Source organism: Bos mutus, chromosome 8, assembly GCF_027580195.1.
Source record: "Bos mutus isolate GX-2022 chromosome 8, NWIPB_WYAK_1.1, whole genome shotgun sequence".
Taxonomy (NCBI): domain Eukaryota; kingdom Metazoa; phylum Chordata; class Mammalia; order Artiodactyla; family Bovidae; genus Bos; species Bos mutus.
In genome coordinates this window covers 74,466,186-74,488,684 of record NC_091624.1, presented here as the reverse complement: position 1 = coordinate 74,488,684, position 22,499 = coordinate 74,466,186, and the positions used below count along the sequence as shown (strand labels likewise).

Genomic DNA, 22,499 nt, shown 5'->3' with positions numbered 1-22,499 from the left:
AGAGAACAAAGCAGAAGAGGCCACAGCAGCCAACAGGCAGTGACGTTATGAGAAAGTGCGTATAACTTGAAACTACAGCATCACTAAGATGTTCCTACTTGGTTGGTCTAAGAGGCCTGGAACAGATAACCAAAAATGTACCATATGGGAAAGGGTGGTGGGGAGTTGTCAAGGGAGGAAAGGCCAGATCAAAGAGAGAAGACCTGCTCAAAGATGAGTTGCTTTTTCCCTGAAAAAATTATCATTCATGCAAATTCATACAGCAGCCCTGTTCCAATCTACGCTAACTCATACCGCTGTGAGCACTGCCACTCCCTCCAAGGCTAGAGCTGGGGACACGCACGTGTACACACACATCCCACCTGCTAAACCTCAAGCCCTTATCATGTATGCTAAGTAATAGCTCATCGAGTTATAAAGAATTTCTGCTTTTTTATTCTTGTTGATTTAAATGCCAAGGTGTTTCTGAACTACCTCACAAATTTTTGTTCTCACAACACCCACAAATACTTCAAACCAAACTTGACTGGGTTCACAGAGAATAGGGGCTAAAGGTATCAAAGCAAAGACTTGTGGATTCAGAACACTCCCAGGATCACAGCCACTCTTTTCCAATGCACAAGCTGAAGATTTCCCAAGAAAGCTCACGACTGACTGGGTGTGTGGAGGCTCATGACGTGAAAGGAAATTTAGGATTCACTACATACTATCATGGATAAAGACCTAACTATTTGCTCAGGTTTGGGGGTGAGTGCTCACAACTCTTTTGTTCTATGCCCTGCAGGCTCCCCAGCAGTTTTCTGTCTTTGGCCAGCTCAATATTGTCAGCCTGCACAAAAGGAGGCAGATTCTGAGATAAGCGTGTAACTGGGCAGGTCTGACAAGCACCGAGGGGCTTGAGTTGCCTGTGTGTTTTCAGCATCTCTCTCACCCTCTCCCACTTTAAAAGTCCTTTTTCTTCCCAGGGGTTAAGAACAGAGGCTCTGGAGCCAAACTCCTGGACTGAACACTCTTTCTGACACTAGCTGCGTATCACTGTGAGAAAGTTATTTACTGCTTTGTGACTCAGTTTTTTCAGCAGCCAAATGTGGAAAACAGTACTAACTAGCACGCAAGACTGTGAGGATGAAATGACTCCCGTGTGTCAAGCTCCTGAAGCAGACCTGACGTGCTGCATCTCCATCAGTGCCAGCCCTACTGACCCTGTGGGGTCCTGATCCCCGCAGGTGGGAAGTTGCTTCGGACTTGTCTATACATTTATTGTGCTGTCCAGAAAGCACCCATTTACCAGCCCACATCCCTCCAGACTGAAAAGGAATCACACCTTCTTTTTCACTATCTTTGCCAGCACCCAGTGCAATGCTTAGTACACAGCAGATACTGTGTCTGGGGACTGCGCGCTTGAAGGGAGGGCCTAGGCTAGCAAGGCAAGCGTGTGACCTAGCGGCTGCTGCTTATGAAGAGCAACAGTACAGCAAAGCTCCAGGGAGAATTCTGCAAAAAAAAAAACCACAATTCACCCTTAGGGTGTAGGATCAAGTCCTGGGATGTTTAATTTCTTTAAATTATTTGCTTTGAAATCTTTCAAATAAGGTAACTTTTGTTTACATACTTGTCCCTCTTAAAGGCATAGGGAAGTAAGCTTAACAAAGAGCTGACTGAATCAATGTTTCTTCTGCCCCAGGAGACCAAAATTGTGGAAATGTTTATGAGCAATCTCAAAAGGTTGCATTTAATTATCAGTTATGCAAAATGCATACTTATTACTCTTAAAGTGTAACATCTTTCCAAATACAAACAAGGGCAAAGGATGGCAGACTGAGGACAAAGCAGAAGTTACAACTACATTATTGAGGCCTGGCTCCTCAAATGGATACTTGCGTAAATAAACAAGGGATAACAAGATGGCTGGAAGACTAAACCTGGTCTCAGTTTCAAAAAACCTTCTGCTGAAACTGCTTTTCTTGTGAAACATCCTGCCAAAAATCAAGTCCCTAAGACACATTCGGAGTTCCTCTGAACAAGACCCAAGGTGTTCACTGAGGGGACAGAGGAAGGAGACAGACAGGCAGGCATGCATGGGTCCCCTTTCAGACCACAGTTAAGAAACTCAATAAAAGCCTTTTGCTTGTGTGATTTTTGTTATTCCCATATGAAACATACACAGATGTTTCTGTCAGATTACAGATGTCACTGTCAGGTCAGATTAATAAAAGCCATATTCTCCAGCCAAGCATAAAGAAAAAAAAGTAATAAAGGAATTCAAATATACAAACTCTATAATAGATAAGAACAGGTGAATTCACATTTTGTTTCTGGCCACATACATTTCTCATTCAGTTAAAAGAATCCGGGAAGATGAGTCTAAATTCACCTACTATTTAGAATAATGCTGGCTAAGGAACCGCCTAGAAAACAACACTTCTAAGGATTGTGGTGGGGAAAGAGAACACCTGAACTGAATATTAAATGAAATGAGCTACACCAAGAACCAAGATAAAGATTCCTGAGAGGTTCAGCTAGTTTAGTTACACAGAAAACAAGCTGGGGAGCAGGCACCCAGAGCCTTACTCACCACAATATCCTCAGGGAAGGTGTCCCTGCTGAAGGAGCCGTCATCAAACACGACCTCATAGAAGGTCTGCGCCGTCACGGCAATAACCCTGCAGCTGTAGTACCGGGTGTTCCGATGCTTTGTGATGACCGTCTGCCCCACAGAGATGCCCTTCTCACCAGCCTTGGATTTCTAAGGATGGAGCAGAGAAAGAGGAGAGAAAAGAAACAGAAGAGAGGACAGAAAATAGAAGAAATATTTATTTAGAAGATAATCATTAGTATGATCATGATATATACTTTTAACTTTTAGACCTTTTATTGGGGGATAATTTCAAACTTAAAAGTTGTAAGAATATGAAAACAAAAACATAAACATACTCTTTGACCCTTTACTCAAGATTCATCTATGGTTATTTATTGTTATTTTTAACATTTTACCATTTCCCACGTTTTTGCACATTCTCTATCTTACATGTGTGTATATATACATATATTTTTATACATATTAAAGTGTGTATGTTGTTGTTTTAGTTTGTAAGTTGTGTCCGACTCTGTGACCCCATGGACTGCAGCGCAACAGGATCCTCTGTTCAAGGAGTTTTCCAGGCAAGAATACTGGAATGGGTTGCCATTTCCTTCTATATATGTATATTAAAGTGTGTGTGTGTGTGTATATATATATATATATATAAAATTGTATGTGTGTATGCATTTATGCCCAAACCATAAATCATGGGCTTTTATACCTAAATACATCAGTGTGTATTTTATACAAGGATTTTCCTTTACATAACCACAGCACAGTTACTAACTTTAATAAATTTAACATGGATACCACCGTTTAATTGATGACGAATATTCCAATTTTGTCAACTGAGTGAATAATGATCTTTATGTGCCCCCATTCTTTATGTACAGGATCCAGTCTCGAGTCAGGTACTGCATTTAGCTGCCAAGTCCTTTTGACCCGCTGTAACCTGGAACATTTCCACAGCCTTTCTTTGTCTTTTATGATCATGATACTTTTGAAGGATCCAGCTCTCCCTGCCCCTGTTTTTCCAGCGGAGCATCTGGCTGACGTTTCCTCATGATTAGAGTCTGATATACATTCCTGGCCAGAATACCACACAGACAACGCTGTCACCTTCTCAAGAAACCACATCTGGAGGCAGATGTTTATCTGCCTTTCAACGGTGATATTAACTTTGATCCCGGTCAAAGAGCAGTCCAATTTTTCCACTTTGTAATCACTACTTTTCCCTTCTACCTAATAAACAATCTGTGGGAGAGCCTTAAACAGCACACAGATATCCTGCTCCTCCACACTTCTGCTTAGATTTAGCATCCATTGATGAATCCTGCTTACTCCAGTTTTACTATGATGGGGATGATATGCTGACTTTTCCTGCTCCAGTACTCCCTCCACATTTACTGGTTGGCACCTGGCAGTTATTAAGCAAAAACCTCCTACTCTCCCCACATCCATCCGTCATCAGTATGGGATTATTAACTCCTCCTTCACAACTGTTTATAATTCATACTATAATCAATTATTTCGGTGCTCAGATTATCCCAGATTTGGCCAGTAGAAGCCTCTTCAATCTGTTTCCTATGTCCCTTAAGACGTCCTTTTATTTTTTAGCAGTTCCTTCCTTTCTGGCATCATAAGAGTCTCAAGATCATTTTGCCTCAGCCCTGGAATTAGCATTTCCCAGAGGAACGTGGTTCATTTTTGTGGGCAGTGATATTAGAGGATAAGATCCAGGTGCTTAGGTGTGATTACTACAAAGGCATCTTTGCTTCTGGACCCCTTCCGAAGTCAGAGCAAAGAAATGTATGGATGTGTATAAATATATATACACACACGTACACATATCCACACACACACACACACACACTTCCATACATACAGGTATACGTGCACATACATATAACCAAGGAAAACCAGGGACTAGGTCTCAGAGTATATACCATGCTATGAAGTGGAAGACTTCAGGATAAATGTTTCGGGAAAGTGCTTGGCAGAATGCGAGGCTCATGGGAAGTACTCCAGACATTTTAGCTTGCTGTATTTGGGGCTTTCTATTTGTTTGCAATTTATTTTTCAGAATAAGGCTGTTGCTCCCCTGTTAGAAACTTACACAAACCTCATTCCTGCCAGGTGCAGAGGGGAGTCACCATCTTACAAGGAGGTCTGCTCAGTCCCTTTTACTCCCTATCTCCAAGTCTCATTCATCAACTTGACTCTTGATGCCACAAGCTCTGACTCACTAGGGGGTTCCTGAATCAAGCACTTGGGAAGGCCCAGCACCGTTGCTAAATGGGCTCTAGAAGACACAGTCTCATAATCCCCAAGATACCAACAGTAGTCTGACATGTCATCCATAACCTACAGAAAGCCAGGATTCATTAACCCAGTGTCTTCTGGCAGGGATATTTTTAACATCATTGGGAAATAAAGTATCAATTCAGAATCTTGGTTTAATTAGAGGCTTTACTTCTTTTTTCCTTGAATTTCAAAAAAAGCTAAAACACCTTGTAGGAAACAGATAAAGTGGTATGCTTAAACTTTTCCTTCTGGAAACCAGAGAAGAAATGCCCAGAGAGTCACTGACTCACTGGTTCCTTCAACAGTCATGCTGCAATGGACACCAAGCACCTCCCCTGGTGCTCTGGACTCCAACCAAAACCACTAAGACTTGATTCCCACTCCCCGGAACAGGCCTACACAGGTTGTGCTGTGAAGTCATCTTACAGGTGGCATGACTCAAGACTGATGATATTCTAGCATGTCTTCATACTCACAGGCAGAATTAGGGAACCAGTAAGGGCATTAGCAAAAGCCTAGAAGCAGGAAATGGCCCACTCTGTTCTGGGAACTGCAAGAGATCCTGCCTTGTATGGGAGGGGAAGCAGGAGAAAGAAGTTTGGAAATGGCCTGCAGCTGAAAGGTCAGGCTATGGGGGACAGGGGGAAGTAGGGCAGCTCTCACACCATTCTAAGGAGTCCAGATATTACCCTGTGGGCCTAAGGGAGCCACTGAGAGGTTTTAGTACCGAAGAAACATGACCCAGGTCCGTGTGACTCCAAGGGGAGAAGGGGCATCTCCAGGTGGGAAATGAGGGCCTGGAGCACAGAACTACAGACAAAGATGTCCATGGCTGGGACTGAAGGCTGACTCTCCCAGACGTGTTCCTAAAGGCCCCCTCTTTGCAGAGTGAGCTCTGCCATCTAGTTTCTCACATGCCTAACCAAATAAAAGGATATTTTTCTTCCTTGAAATCATTCCCTACTGATTGCTAGGTTGGCTGGAAAATTTTTCTCTGACTTTAGGTGTAGTTAGGTGTGTAAACGTTTTGCCAAAGCACAAGAGGAAGGAGCCTGTAGTGATTTAAACACACTGTGTTTGAAGTAGAAATCTTTAACAGCTGGGCCACAGTACCTAACATATGCCAAAATAACTCCCTAGTTTCCTACTTCATTCCTCTGTCCAACCATTTTAAATATATCTAACCTTTCAAAGTAAGAGAGCAACTTAGATGTAATAATAAATTTGAGTGAAGCCACAGTTTGTAGAATTCTGGAACTCTGAAATTAAGCCTATGAATGCTTCCTAAAATTGTACTGGTATAACTGCCTCTAGGAGGCAAAGTTCACAACACAGTGGCTCTGAGTGACCTGGATTAAGGCCAAAGGGGGCTTTATGTTGGCAGTGTATTTTTTCAAACGCCGTCCCTCTTTGTCAAACGGCCTTAAAAACACTCATAGTCAGAATGGCATGTAGTGTATTTTACTCTCATGTTGGTTCTTTGTGCATGCATATTTTATTAAAATTGGAACTCACCCTCTAAGGAAAGAATGTTTTAGATTTGAATTATAAGGTCAGCTTCATACTATGTGATCATAGGGATGTTACACAACCTTTATCAGCCTCAGTTTGCTCATCTGCAGAAGGAACAGTAATACTTACATTAAAGGTCTGCTACAAAATAATATGAAGTACATAAAATGTCTAGACTCACAAGCAATTAGTTCTCAGCAGCTGTTAAGTGGCTTCATTATAAGAAGAGACTATATATGAGACCCTAGCCCCAGGTAAATAAACCACTCTTCTCTACAGTACCCCAGTAACCGGCATGCACGACAGTGCAGAACCCCGGTTTCTCATGACAAGGCTCAATCCAGCTCTAAATCATCATTGCTCTGCTCTTCACCTCAGCCTCTTATGCCTCTAATTCTTGTCAAAAGGGGGCACATGGCTATGGTCCTTAGGAAGGAAGGCATAAATAATGTGGTCTCCTCCCTCCACCCTCAAGACTCTCAAAGCCTTTGTTTACAACTCTCTTAAGGCTCTGGTCAAATGTCACTTTCACTGACTATCCCTCCTGTAACAGGGAAAAATCCATGGGTCAGTGCCAGGACCAATTTGTCTTTTTATCCATGGCATGCAACACTGTTGCTGCCAGATAAACAATGAATGAATGAATGGAAAAATAAATAGACAGGAAAAAAAAAAAACTAAATAAATGATCTACAAGGACAGGTACAGACATATTTTTTAAATGGGAGAAGATTGATTCTAATTACTCACTGTCCAGAAAAGAGCAAAAAGAAACAAAGGGGATTTTTAGGAAGAAGTTCCTCTTTGTTAGGGTAGCTAGGCATGTGTGTGGGTAGGAGTGGTAATAAAGGTTTATGGTGAAATTCACAGGGTCTGGGAAGTGGAAGAAGCCAATCAAGGGTAAAGAAAAATGGTAGAGACTTGACAGAGAAAAGGTTGATTCTAGACAACTATTTTTTTTTTCCTGCTAGGACATGAAATTTATGCAAATTGGCTAGCTGGAAAGCTGGCCAGCACACAAATTAAATAAACTGCCTTCATCTAAATAAAAAATTTTATAAGTCTCAAGCATGACTGACCATTTCATGGGAAGTATTAAAGAAAACAGATTTTTTTTCATAATGCTATTTTGATATGACTTGATTTATTTTTGCAGGAAAAATTTATTGACAAGCATATCCTATAACTGATTATACATACTCAAAATTACTTCCTGTCAGAAAAGCCTAAGAATCTATTGATGTTAAGAATGTCATTTCTCATCGATGAAGACGGACATTATGCAAGGGGCTCCATCAGATTATGGTGTTTGAAGACTACTGCACAGGCTAAGATTGTTAAAGTCAAATTTTCTTTAACATACACTATGCAGAAATGAACAGTGCTTTAATTGGGGGGAAAAAAAAACCCTCAACCTCTCTTTTTAAAAAGATAGAAACAGTTCAAAATTCTAGGGATGTGAGAAGAAAATGTTAACTAAGAAATTGTTATAGACATTCTACAAAAGCATCAAAGAGTCACTAGGACAAAAAACACAGATATGTTACCAACACATGTCCATACTCAAGAGTTAATTAAACTCTCGCAATAACTCTGTAGTTGTTAATTCTCATTAAATAGATGAAGTCACTGAGGTACAGGTCGAGTGACTTTTCCAAGATCTCAAAGCTGGTGAGAGGCTGAAGTGGGGCCCAGAACCAGGTGCTCCCCCATCACGAGTGCATGTGTTGGTCTCATCAACCAGGGGAACACACGTGGAAAGCCATCAGAGGAGAAATAAAACCAAGCAGGAAGTGACAGGAAAGGAATTCCAGCAGTTGCCTAAAGAAGTTACATTTCCTCTGTTCTTTTCTAACTTATTTATTGACTGCCTCTTCTGTTCTACATACCATTTGAGACACTTTGTTTAATCTCCCCAGTAAAATCACAGAGTCAAATAAATAACTTTGATTTGGAGCCTATCTGGAGATGAAAAATGCAGAACATATAATTGCATATGCACTCACATATATACACTGCAACAAATTGCAAAAATGCTCACAAACCTTTACTCCTTCCTGTTTGCACACATCCTCTGAAATGTGACTTTGCAGCTCCTCCCACCAAAGGCTGGAGTCTACTTCCCCAACCCTCAGATCTGAGCTAGTCTTCTGACTTAACCTGCTTTGGCCAAAAGAATACAAGAGGTTCAGGATGGGGAACACATGTATACCTGTGGCGGATTCATTTTGATATTTGGCAAAACTAATACAATTATGTAAAGTTAAAAAAAATAAAAGAGTCGGACACGAAAAAAAAAAGAGTCAATGGTATTTCTTTAATAATTATCACCACAGCCTTCTAATCATCTGAACCAGGCCTAAGGGGGCCAGGAGGCCCTATATATACATGTGCCCAGAAGGCCACTGAGAATGGAGTGTTTGCTGCCATGGACCCCCTCAGTAACTTGTGAACCTATGGATCCCTACTCAGAATAATATTTTTAAATGCATAAAATAAAACACAAGATTAGCCACCCCCCACCCCCGCCAAATTACACTGAAATGATACTGAAAAAACAAATTTGTGATATAATATATATACTTCTTTAACAATGTATTAAATACTAAGACCTAGTGGCATGTCTAATAACAACTATTAATTTCAAAGATGCAATGAGCATAAGTAATATTTTGAGATTTTTCCCCCAAAGGTAATGTGATTTCCATTGTGGACAGAGTCACAGAAACTGCTAATCCACCTCTGCCTATGCTCAAAACTGATAGCATCGTTAAATTGGAGCTAGAATTTAGAAAGAAATTTTCAATTTTTCCCCTCATGCTCTCACAGACAAATTTCTCTTGATACTAACCTGTTCAAAGGATTTTATCTATTTAAAGGCTCAGCACTCAACCTTTTAACAACAGCCTTATAAAACAAGAATGTTGTTTATATATGCTGCTTGTATAAATACAACTGTCAATAAGTGGATACAGCAGTAAAATGAAACTCCATGAAGACATCTCTGTGAAGACTGAAGTTATGGACCCTAAAATGAGTAATTTTGGGGTGACCTAAACTGGAACAGGAATCTAACTTAAGTACTGACATTGGAATACATACTGTATTCTCCAATAGTCAATATCATTTCTCCCCAGTGAGTTTCTGACAGAGAACAGAGAGGAGTTAGTTCAAATATGACCTTTGCAGTGATCGCTTGGCAAGGAGTCCTGTGTGGTAGAGGAAGGAAGATTTCTCCTTGGCAAGAAGAGTCTTCTCTTATCGGATCTAGGAAGGCGGATGTGTATTCATACCTTGAAGGAGGGTCACCCACTATCCATGTAATGAGATGAGTCACGGGCAGGGATGTCATCTTAGGAAAAGCCCTGAGTTTGTCCTCCATCTGTATAATGATGTTAATAAAGGGTGCAAATCCAAAAAAATTAGGTACCTCTCATAGGTACATCCATCATTCAATCAGTAAGACTGGAGAGCTGAAGGAAAAAGCTTAGCAACTTATTCCATGAACAGGCCAAAATGCACATTTCCATGTATATCCAATAACCCTTTTACCTTCTCAACTTTATTATTACTCCCTAATTTCTATGAATTAATAACATGTGAGATGTTATTATATTTTTTCAAGGTATCCATTTTATAAAAAGTCCTACAGTTATCAAAGTAATAAATTAATACAAACTATCATTCTTTCACCAAACTTACAAAGCAAAAATCACTAATCTAAATGTGCCTTGTAATAATGAAAAGTTTCTGTAAAATTACAAGAGCTAGGTAAAAATATTTAACCCAGAAAAACCTAAATCCCTGGAGCTTCATGAAGAAATAATTGCTCTTATAACACAAATGCACATGCAGGCTCATAAAAATGTCACAAGTATTTAATTTTCGATATGTCTGTTTGTTCACGTGTACTTGATTCCTCATGGGTTTTTAAGTACAAACATATAATACAGTGGGAAATGGTGGTAAGCAGTTTCCCAGCAGATTTAAGGCCTTATTCAGTTTATCGTCTGTAGAAGTACAACTAATAGGCTGTGGAAGAAACAGAGGGGGAAAAAAAAACATGAATTATTTTCCATTTGAGTCATTAGCTCACCTCAGAGGTGGTAGTCTTGTTCAGGAGCTAAGTGAAGGGGACTGGGATGGGAGAAACATCTTCAGAGGCTTCACTGTGTTAACGTAGGAAACTCTCAACAGGCAGGCAACACCTGCTTTCCATTCTGAATAGTTTCAGTAACATATTTTATAAAGAGCAGAAAGGAAAGTTTCCCATCAGTTGGACTGATGGAGCTGGAGGTGGAGCATTTACCGCTGAGATGGAATCTGATGTGAGTTCTTGCTAACTCATTTCCAATCTCATTAGCTGCTAGAGAGTATGTGAGTCCCTGGATGCCTGGCGCCAGAAGCTCTGCCTTGGGCTTTTAGATTTCAGATGCTCTTCAGGCTTCTTGGGTCTAACTGTAAAACTGGGAGGTTGGGGAGGGGACTATAGATTCAACAAACTCTCAATCATTCAAAGCAGGCTATGTGTGTGTTTAAATTTCATGTGAAAATGCAAAGAACCTAAAATATATAAACAATGTTGAATGAATTATAATTTAGGAGAAATCAAAGTATTCATTCATTTATAAGGTACTGTAATTTTTAAAAATGACCTCAGATGGGGTGTTTTCAACATAGAGAAGCAAGGGACATGGGGCATTCCTACACAGTTCTCCTACCATAAGGATTTTTGGATCTCAATTACAGTGTGTAACTGGGTTAAAAATAGCTAAAAGAGATGAAAGATTTTCTTAACAAGGTGACCTAAAGCAAAACAGATTAATTAAAGGGCTTAATAATTGTTCTATGCCACCAAGAAGGAAGCCTAGGTAAATAATGAAGCCATGTAAGCTAATTCAAGCCACGATCTCAAACTGGAAATGTGTAGCCAAATTAGCACCATCTCAATGATGCACCATGTGCTTTGACTTTGGAGAAAGGGACGTTCTGGAACTTTAATGACTGTTGAACCTCTGTGAAGTTCCATTTCATCACCTGTAGAATGGATACAATTAGAAAAACCCGCAACAGAGGGTTACTGTGTGGACCAAAAGAGACAGTGCACTACCAGTGACAGCGTTCAATAAACTATAAAAGGCATTATACCAATATCAGCTACTATTGATTTTATTTACCTCATCTACCTTGATATGCTGCTCTCAACGAAAAATGACAGTCATCTTGAACACAAGAGAAAATCAGGGTGGCATAGTCAATTCTGACTCTATACAGGCACACTACTTCCATGAGCATCAGACAGAAAGGGAGGGAGAGAGAGAAAGAGGTAGAGAGAGGTTGAGAATGAACATGTGCAAGCTTCCTAAGCTTCCTTGAAAATCACAGGAGGAGCCAGAGGAGCAGTGGAGAAGTCAGCCAAAAACTTCCTACCACTCATCACAACCACAGCAGGAGCAGTGCAGATTCTGCCATTTGGGCTCAAGGATGTTATAATCAAAGGAGACAAATCCACAAAGCCTTTAACATCCACTATTAATTAAGCAAGCTAATATCCATCTGTCAGTCTATCAAGGGTTAATTAAATGTCTCTCTGTGCCCAGCACTGTGCTTGAAAGAGTGCTGTGTGGGCTCCAGTGGAGGCAGAAAGGTGAGGGGAAGGACTGAGAGGCTCCAGGGCAGCAACCCTCCCTTCCCAGCCCCCTGCCTATAGCCCTTGTGTTCCCTCCAACAACATCTAATGCTAACCTCTGTGGTTCCTGCAGCCTCAGCCAAAGCTGCTTCTTAGCATCTATTAAGGATGCTCTTCTTTTCTCCAAATAAATGATAAATATACAAGACAACAAATTTTAAGATACAGTTAAAAGTTGTTTAATGTAAGGGTTTGCAAATTTTTAATTTTCTTCCAATTCTTGATAAATATATGAGAAAATGAGGACAGACCTGACGAAAAGGCCTACATAACACTCAAGGAGAGACAAGCACAATGAAAAACAACTCACAATGACATTCGATGCCCACAAAGAAATTAGGTTTCCTTTCTCCCTCCCTCCTGCCCCAAGAAAAAGCTTCTGAGTGCCAGGTCAGCCCAGGAATGGCTGAAAGAAAAACTGAAAGAATATTCTATTGAAAAAAAATTGTAGAAAAAGAAATCTCTTATGTTCCTTCATATACTACTCTATAATTTCACAGATCCACTACACCCAGTGTGGGAGAAGACGACAGAGAGATGCACGCAATCTCATGGTGAAAACAGTCAGCTTCAGATAAGGAATGGTCAAGAAACCGTCTCTTTTACCTAGAAAGGGAAGAAGTATTGATTTGCATGTGAAAAACGGCTCAGATCCCAAGATGGCTACCAACACTCTGTGGAAGGGTGGGACAAAGAGATGGGGTAGCCCCAGGCTGACTGGCTTCCTGCCAAGAGACCTCAAGAGGCCTCTCTAGTTAATTTAGAGCTTTACAGCTTTACACATCATGTTCGGTGAATGTGGACAAAGAACACAGACCTAGAGAGTAGCCCTTTAGATAAAAAATGATGGAACTTATTTAAGTGCCTTTTCCACTGCTTGCAGTTAATAGTCTCATTAAACTATAGTTTCATTACCCTGTGTCAGTATCTATGGATTTCATTATGACTATGGCAACTAATTACTGTTTTCTACATGAAGGAATTGAAAATCCTGCCTCTTATGCTTTACAAGATGTTGGAATGTCAAATTCTCTTTGCTGTTGTGTGTCTAATGACACATTCCATTTATATTTCTCTACTGTATCCACAGTGCTTGACTATAATACCAATGCTAAAATATGGGATTAGTGTCACTACTTAATTTTCTTAACAAGCTATCAGACAATAATGCACGCACTAATCTTTTTAAAAAAGGAGTATGAAATTGCTGAAAAGCTTAAAATTTCCTGAGAAAAAATTCTGTGAAAAGCTGAGCAAGTGTTTCATATAGAAACACATCTTACCTATGCTTTTAAAAAATGTAACCAGATAAGTGGTTCTTAGAATGCAAGACTTGATTTCCCTCAGTATGTGTGGTCCGTGAAGTTGTCAAGTATCAATGGTCCCATGTAAACAGCCCTTCCTGCACCTGCCCCTCCTGCAGTAGATTGGCTGACTGGTCCCTGGTCCCATGATGCACTTCAGGGGAGGGGGTGGGGATAAGACCGCCAAGTAGGAAATACAACATGACAAGTACTTCGTGGGGGTTCTGATGAATCTGCTTTAGTGATAAACACCAAACTCCTGTAACCAAGATGCAGATTTTTCCTGAATTTTTCTAAGTCAGGATTATTTTGCAGTTTTACAAAGCTAAATAAAAAGTTCAGGCAAAATTCTCCTTTCCACATTTTTGAGAGAGAAGAAGATAGCCAAGGCTGTTGAACAAGAAATCTCCTGGAAATCAGGGCTCCACAGAGGGTGACTGCTAACACTCACATCAATACATTTAAGGCCTCAGCAGCCAACATTGCTTCAGAGTTATTTCAGGGGCTCTTCAGGCCCTTAGGAGCAAGCACTGTCTATTTGTAAAATAAATAAGGCATCCCATATAACCTATGTCCTAACATTTTTCAAATGCCTTTGGATGCTTCCAGGAAATTTGAAATAATGTTTGTTTGTTTTTTAACCCAACCAGATTAAAGGATAAAGGACAAGACATCAGAGTCTGGAGAAATGCTATACTTAAAGGCAGAGATATTGTTCTGAGTCACTGGGAATTGACTCTACTTTCTATCCCCAGATGACAGTGTGGCTTTGTTGATCATGAGTCTGATTCAAGAGCCAGGTGCGTGCACATTTTTCCTTAAATGGAAAGGCCCAGACTGTTAGGAGTAAATCCTTCCAGAATGGAAATGTAAACCCCTTACATAGAGCAACTATGTGGTAGCAAACCACAGTTCTGCTTCGATACAGCAGCAGCCAGTCACATGCAGATGTTGCCACAACGGGGCAGCCCACTAACAGTGTGCCGGAGAGGTGCCATATCGAGGCACTCGGCCTTTCTCTGCCTGCATGGTCTCCCCCTTCTGATTAGTTTCTGTACCCTTGACTGAATTAAAATTAGAATATGCAATGGAGGCATCTGTTATCTCTTCCCGCAAATTCAAAACTCCCCCTGAAACACTTTAATTAGCATCAGAAATGGGTCTGGAGTCTCTGCAGCTGGTGCCCGAGTGGGGACTGGCACAAAGACCCTTACCAAGTGACTAGACTCTGAAAAGGGACTGGAAAATGGAGGGATAGAAGGGTAAGGTAAAGATGGCTCCATGGAGGCAGAAGAGCCTCTGCCTGGGACCATTAAGTCACTATGGGGAGCTTGTGGGGCGAGTGTTAGTGGAATTTTCCTCTATGTCCCACAACCAGGCCCAGCAGAAGGTATGATGTCCCTCCAACAGACTCCCTGCTGCTGCTGCTGCTAAGTCGCTTCAGTCATGTCCGACTCTGTGTGACCCCATAGACGGCAGCCCACCAGGCTCCCCCATCCCTGGGATTCTCCAGGCAGGAACACTGGAGTGGGTTGCCATTTCCTTCTCCAAACAGACTCCCTAGGTCTCCCTAACTACACCAGGTATGATGGAAAGACAATGGAAACCCAGGGCCTGAGACTGTGCTCCAGAGACTCTGAAGCACTTCTACTGACTGGAAGCCCGAAGGAGAAGAGCTCATGATCACTGACCTTGCCCTTCCCCAGGAAATGTCTGCAAAAATAGCAGCAGGAAATTAAAATGAGGGTTATTAATAAAATACAGAAGTTTGAAGTGGGATATGTTTAATTTTCTTGATAAAATTAAGAAAAACACTATATTCACTGGTTTTACCTAATAAAGTGAACAAGGGAAAAATTGGTTCCAACTGTAAATATTCTAAAATGTCTGTGTTAAGTATTTCTTCTCCCAGGCAATCTGGCCTTAACTTTCTGTCATCCAGGATACATGGATGGAGAGCTCAACAAAACACTACTACTGATAAAGGGTGAGGGATTTCTTCTTGAAATGTATGTCTGATTTAGAAAGACTGAACACACTCACCCCTAAATCACTATACTATTTGTTTGTTTTTTTAAACCCGTGCTAAGAATTTTTTACATCAGACTTTTGCTTTGGTCAGAATGCTTTCTACTATTCAATAACAGTACAAATTCAGAAGGATGTTCAAAAACAACTTACATTGAAAAACCATATACAAATATCAGATTATTATGCACAAGTCTAAGAAGAGTTTGTTATTTGGTCATGACAAACTTTACTAACTGAACAGAAAGGGGGTTAGCAATACCTCAACTGTTACAGAAAAAACAACAATCACCAAACACTGTCAGTTAACCACAAAGACATGCAGATCAGGGTGACGAAGAGGGTTTATGGAAATGTAAACATTCAGATCATTGTTAGATGAGTGTTAGTGTTAGTTGCTCAGTCATGTCCAACTCTTTGCGACCCCATGGACAACAGCCCAACAGGTTCCTCTGTCCGTGGGATTCTCCAGGCAAGAATACTATAGTGGGTTGCCATTTCCTTCTCCAAGATGAGCATTAACTACAATAAATTCTGGTTCTCTTTCTTAAAAGCATGAGGGGGACAGAGTCAAGCCATACTTAAGGAGGGAAAAGAAAAGACCAAAAGGTGATGGATTCATATCATGGGTTGAATCAAGAGACAACCAGATGATTGAGAACTAGTCACAAGTGAGAGTCTGGTTTCCTTTCACTCTAGCTTTCCAATGCCAGCTCCAATGCAGTTGACACATCAACTTAGCAAACTCAAACACTTCTCTTTTAGAACCAGCACAAATGTTACCTCCTCTGTGAATGCCACCTGACTGCCCCAGATAGAATTAGTGACTTCCTTCCAAGGACTCTCAAAACATTTTACTCGTATCTTTATTTAGCCTATCTTCTTAGGGAATAGAGCACAGCAGCTAAGAGCCTTGCTTCTGCATCAGAGTGCTTGGTTTTGACTCTGCATGGTCACAGTGTGACAGAAGCACCAAGAAGAAAATTACAGTCAACTGGTACCTGCTGGATCTGTAAAAGGCTAGAATCCATGATGATGTCCAAAAGCATCAGTGGGAATTTACAGTGGGAGTGTGTTTGAGGTCTCTCTGTATCAATCCATAATCAATCCATAATCCTGAAACACTGCAGACCCTTTTTATATTTAATGAATTCATATAAAAGTGTTCCTGATTTCTTAATATTTTTTTATCATTTGGTGTTTTCTCAATGACCAATACTGAAAGTATAATATGCTATGCAATATTTTAGGGTTTAGAATTTAGGGGCCTTGATCACCCAATGCTCTACATACTGGCAAGGTGAGAACTGTTTCTGCACAGCAAGGAAGGTATTATTGTTAGTGATGACAGATATTCTCACCCCATTACCACCCAAAGGTTAGTTACACAAGCATGGATTAACCAGAGGGCTGCCTTGCTCCAAGTCCTTCACCAAATCCTGGGCAATGCAGGTGTCCCCTCCTGTCCTGAGCCATGCACAGTGATGGCAGGGAAGGAGTTAGTTAGTGAAGCTTTCCTGGGCTGCTCACCTGAAGACACAAGCAGGGAAAGAAGTCAGCAAGTGTTGAGCAAGGATTCAAGTTCTACAACAAAGATGAATGTTACATAGAATAGAACATGAAGGTGAGCTAAAGAGACAAGAGAACCTTTCGGAGTGGGAGGGGCCAAAACAGAAGCCAACATAACCACTACTTTCCAATGTCCACACCAAGAATACTGCCTTGAAAAAAGGTGCTCATGTAAAATCTCTAACACATGCTTGATAAAAGATGCTCAATAAATACTACCTCTCTTTTGTCCACTAAGCTCATTCCCTAGCATTAGAGAGCTATTTCAACAAATTTATACCAAGAAGCTTCTATGGATTGCTGAGTACTAATTTAAAAGATAAAACACTGGTTAAATCTACTAAATATAATGATCTAGCTAAAATAATAGAAAAAGTGAAAAAATACACCAAACAGCAGGAAAAAAAAATTGACCACCAAGATGTTTTCTCTACTCAAATTCTTCCTTTCTTTTTGAATAGGTGTCTATCTCCACATTAGAAGCCACAACTTAGTAAATGATAAAGGAAATAAATTTCTCAAATGTCTTTGACAGGAGAGGGTATTAAGACAAAAACGATGTACCTTGTAAAAGACTGTGTATTAGAGGCGCCTTGCTTTTTACAACTTATTAATACATAAAGTACAAGGAATTCTGGAGCTCCAATACTGCATACATGGAACAAACACTATAATCTAATATGAAGGTTTACTGAAGTAATTTGCTTGAAAAAAAATCAGTGCATACCATCTATCTCAGCTCTGCTGCCTTTCGTTATTCAGGCGTCTCTTCCACTGGACACCTGTCTAGTTAACTCAGGTGTGAGGAGACAGTCAGTGACTGTACTTTGCAGGAAGTATAAAATTTGTGAGTAGTTCATTGTTTGCTTTGAATAAGAAATGCTTCCAAAGCTCCCAGTTTCAAAACCATTTTTACCATTTATTGCGTTCTCTGTCTTTTCCTTACAAACATCTGTTCAACATGCATGTAAGTGGGTTAGGAATACATCCAATGGAACCTTCAGAAATACAGCCCAGAAAGAGGCCACAGTGGATCATGGCAAAGGATGGTCAAGTATCACACCACTACTGACATTACCACATGTGCACATACACAAGCACACATGAATAAAACCTCATACTTGCAAGAAAGCAGGTACCAGTCAAAAAATATATGTTTGACAAAAATACTGAAAACTCTATACTAAAATTTAGGTTAAAATAACAGGGACCAGAGATGGGGGTGGGGGTGGGGGGCTAGCGGTGCACATACTATAACATGCTCCTTTCTACTTCAAGAATCTGAAAGCTGGACTCCTTGGTGGTCCATTTGTTAAGAACCCACCTGTGGATGCAGGGGACAAGGGTTCAACCCCTGGTCCAGGAAGATTCCACATGCCCCAGAGCAACTAGGCCCGGATGCACAAGTATTGAGCTCACATGCTACAGCTACTGAAGCACACGTACCTTCGAGCCTATGCGGCAATGAAGATCCAGTACAGCCATAAGTAAATAATAATAAAGAATATGAAAGCTACCTATTTTCCCCAATACTATCATTCTAACCACAGAGTATGTTTATTGTCCAATGGAAAAGTGCATTATAATAAATCAGATGAAGTTTTTGTACCATTATCCAGAGTGATTTTATACCCAAAGATCAACAACACTGAATAAGCTAGTGTATTTAAAATAATTTATGGCATTAAAGAAGTCGAATTTACTTTAAAATGGTCCTTTCGGATGCAAAAAGCAAATAATGGAGGATGCAAAAAAAAAAAAAGTAAAACTGGAGTACTGAAGTAACTGTAGTTTTATACTTCATTTCACCTAAATTGGTCAAGCATCCTCTACTCTCACCAATGCCTGTGATGGGTTGCCAAGTTAGCCTGGACTTCATCTCATGAGTTTTTTCACTGCTATGATTCAGCAGTTGCCTGTTACTACTAAACAATCCCAGCATGGTCGAGAACACAGACAAACTACACTTCTGACTCTGGGGAGTGTATCCCCTGGCATTTACAGCTTAAACAAAGAGAGATACTTGAGTGAAGTTCAATTTTTTTACGCTTGAAAAAGGAAAGAACATTTAATGCAATAAGGGTAATTACAATGCTCTTAACCAAAGTTCCCAGAGTCTATGGATTCCCTCGAGTTAGTTGTCAAACATTTTTGGGAGGAATCCATACCTGGAGTCTAATTAAGAATAATGGATAAGTATTAGCTACCAGGAATGTATTTCAGAAATCCAGTGTTCACAGTGCTTCCACCTAGAGAATTTTGCAAAGGCAATTTATGAACACTAAAATATTTTCCTCATAGAGAAAGTCCACCACATGTAATGCTGTAAATTATAATGATTTCCCCCCCACCCTTTACAAAGTATACCAAGTTCTGAAGTGATCTATAGGGAAGAGTAGTTTCTAAATCATCTCAAAGTCAAATATTTTCCCTTTCATCATCATTTATGAAACACATTAGTAACATAAACCTGACTGAATCAAACACATCAGAGTTAAGAGGAATGAGGTCCTGATTAAACACCTGGATCTCTTTAACAGCAACTTCAACATAATCATCAGTAACCACAGAGCTCTGGAATATTAAAAAGGGAATATATGATCCCAAGCAAAGGTTCAAATGAACACCTCTAGCGCCACTTGAGGTTTGGGGTGTGGAATTCAACAAACAGTAGACTACGGGCTGAAAACATATTTACATTCCAGCACCTGTCGCTCATTAACTGAATATTTGGGCAAAAAACTGAACCTCTCTAACTTGGGCTTCCTATCCTTGAAGTGAGGATAGCATTACTCATGTGGCCCAGTTCACAAAGGAATGGAGCAGCAACAGCAGCAGTGGAAGTAATAAAAAAGAGAAAGCAGTAATACAACTTTCATTTTCTAAGGGCTTACAGTATGAGGTGAACTGAAAACCACACGATAAGGTGGGCACACCACTGTAGACAAGGAAGCCGAGGCTCAGCGAGAAGAATGCACACACGGCTGTACACGTGCTCCTGGCAGAATGTAAGTGTGAACGGCAACAACTCTGACTCCAGAGGCTGTGACCTGGTTCACATCTCAAAATGTATCCTCATGAGTCGTCTGATTAGGTAATGTTAGTGACTGCACTGTAAATGGCAAAGTGCCAGTAACTCAATGTGTTATTAGCGTAATTTTTTAAAGTTGCTAAAGTGGGTTTTCAAAAATAAATAAATAAATAAAGTGGGTTTTCTGCTGAGTACATGTACTATTCTTAGCAAGAGCGCATCAACTCAAGAAATTAAGGAAAAAACACGAATGAATATGTAACTTGAGGCCTACGACAATGGAAAAGAACTTTAAATTAGACATGACAGTTTGTGATGTCATTTTCTACACTTGCACATTCACATGCATCCACACCAAGACCCAACCCACAAACATCAAGTATTTCTCAAGACACCAGAAGAAGCTGCTGGAATCAAAAAGCCGAGAGATGTGTTGTATAGGGGTCATGGCTCCCCAGCCCATGGTAGTGACCTGGCAGGCTGCTCATCGGAGGTAATTAGAGACACGGGACAAGCATGTGAGGCTGCAAATGGTCTGTGGCCAAGCTTCCTGGGACCTTCAGCACATGAGTGAAACTGAGGGTCAATAGGATGCGTCAGCCTCTTCATTGAAAGCCACAGACAATGATGGTGATCAGAAAAGCTAACCAAGGCATAGCAACCATCTCTGCACTGTCTGAATTATTCTAAGCCTTTGAAACAGAGGAAAGAGTCCATTCACCAAGGACAGGTAAACTGAATTACAGTTGAATTTGCATGTTAGTTTGTTGTAAACATTCTTTTCCTAGAAACAGGTTCAATCCTGAGTGAAATGGAAAAGGCAGAAAATGCTGATGTGTGTACTTCTCTTCTCCTTTTCTGAGCTTGTCCTTACTCCTCCTGGTGCCTCTGTGCTGCCTCTAGCTTATCCCATCTCAGGCAGCATGTCCTTAAATGTTTGGGACCACCCTCTCCCTCCCCTTACTGTGTTACTGCTCTTTGTTTTTTTCTAGAAGAGAGGAAATAAACCCCCAAGACCAGAGTGTACAGGTGTCTGGATTAAACACTGCAGGATCTCAGGAGATGTTTTCACATCAGTCTCTTCTCAGAAATGCTCTCACCCTCATTCTGGATATGTGCAGTGCATAATCTGTACAACCATACTCAGCAGCCCTGTATACAGACCCCAAACCAGAACAGTCACAAAGAGTTTTATCCATTCATCTGTTCATTCACTCATTCAACTCATAAATATGTGCTGCATCTAGCATGTGCCAGACACTAATGGGTCTTGGACAAATACTAGTAAATAATAACGTATAATCCCTGTCCTCAAGAGACGTACACTCTACACATCATCAATGAGTAACATTACAGAGTACAGCATGCTAGACTTGGGGGATATACAGGAGGGGATTCACATGCAGTCTTGGCATCAGCAAAGGGAGAGCAGGCCTTACCACGTTTGGGTTGATCTTATGTCGGAAGCACGTGATGTTCACGACATATGGCCAATCATCAGGCTCCATCAGCACCCCAGCAGCATGAGCACATGTGACGTGGAAGGAGGCTGGGCAACGCCCATAGGAACACTGGATGCAGGCTCCAGAGACCTTCTTAACCCGGTGTCTGCAGAACATGCATTTCTGGAGGATTAAAACAAAGAAGACTGTCAATTCAAACTCTTAACTCAGCGAATTTCCACATTTCACAGCATAACAACTTTTAGAGAGGAAGAACACTGATGATATCAGCAAGGCCTGATCTCCAGGGGCCCTAGTGGTGAGATTGACTGTGGCAATACGAGCCACATACCTTCAAGGAGACATGCCAATATGGCCACATCCTACAAGACATATGCTGAAACACTCCTTGCTGTTAGGAAAGCCAAGCCCTTCTGCACATGCTTCTCCATGCTTAGAGCTGAGGGAAAGGCCCCCTGGTTGCTCCTGTAAGTCATCCATGAACACTGAAGCTATTTCTCTTTTACCGCCTGCATGGCGGGCTTTTCTGTACATCAAACAGGCACATATTCTCCTAAATTAGATGAGGTCTTCAAAAATACCCAAATGGCACACAGATGGGCTAAGGTTTCTATTTACAAGGAAATGTAAAGTGTTAAATGGGCCAATGTGGAAACTATGGCTCAAGTGTTTAATAATCCAAATCTGAACCCTTCATGACTGAAACAAAAATATGCCTCCCAAAGTGAGAAAATTGAAAATCACCCCAAAGGGCATAATTTTGTTGAGTATCTATAGCTGACTAGGCCTGAGAAAGAAAGAATGGAAATAAAAACAGCAATAATAATTACCACAATCTGAAAATTAAATTGCATACAATTAGCCCTAAACGTTATCAGTACATTTGTTATGAGAGATGGAATAAAATCAAATAGCTTCACTAAATGCAAGATTTGTGAACTAATACTTGACAATTAGGAAAAAAGAGTTGTAGAACAATGTAGGATCAGGTTCAGAAACCAAAAGAAACAGAATGATC

At 40.6% G+C, this 22,499-nt stretch overlaps 1 protein-coding gene across 6 annotated transcripts in view; it reads right to left on the bottom strand.

Annotated features, from left to right (window-relative positions):
* The window catches only part of KDM4C (lysine demethylase 4C), a 411,129-nt gene that overhangs the window by 43,867 nt on the left and 344,763 nt on the right, over positions 1 to 22,499 (bottom strand). For all 6 annotated transcript variants that reach the window (XM_070375870.1, XM_070375869.1, XM_070375868.1 and 3 more), the window contains 2 exons: positions 21,458 to 21,643; positions 2,576 to 2,746 (listed from right to left, as the gene is read on the bottom strand). In XM_070375870.1, coding sequence (XP_070231971.1) covers positions 2,576 to 2,746; positions 21,458 to 21,643 — 357 coding nt within the window. The remainder of the gene's footprint in view (positions 1 to 2,575; positions 2,747 to 21,457; positions 21,644 to 22,499) is intronic.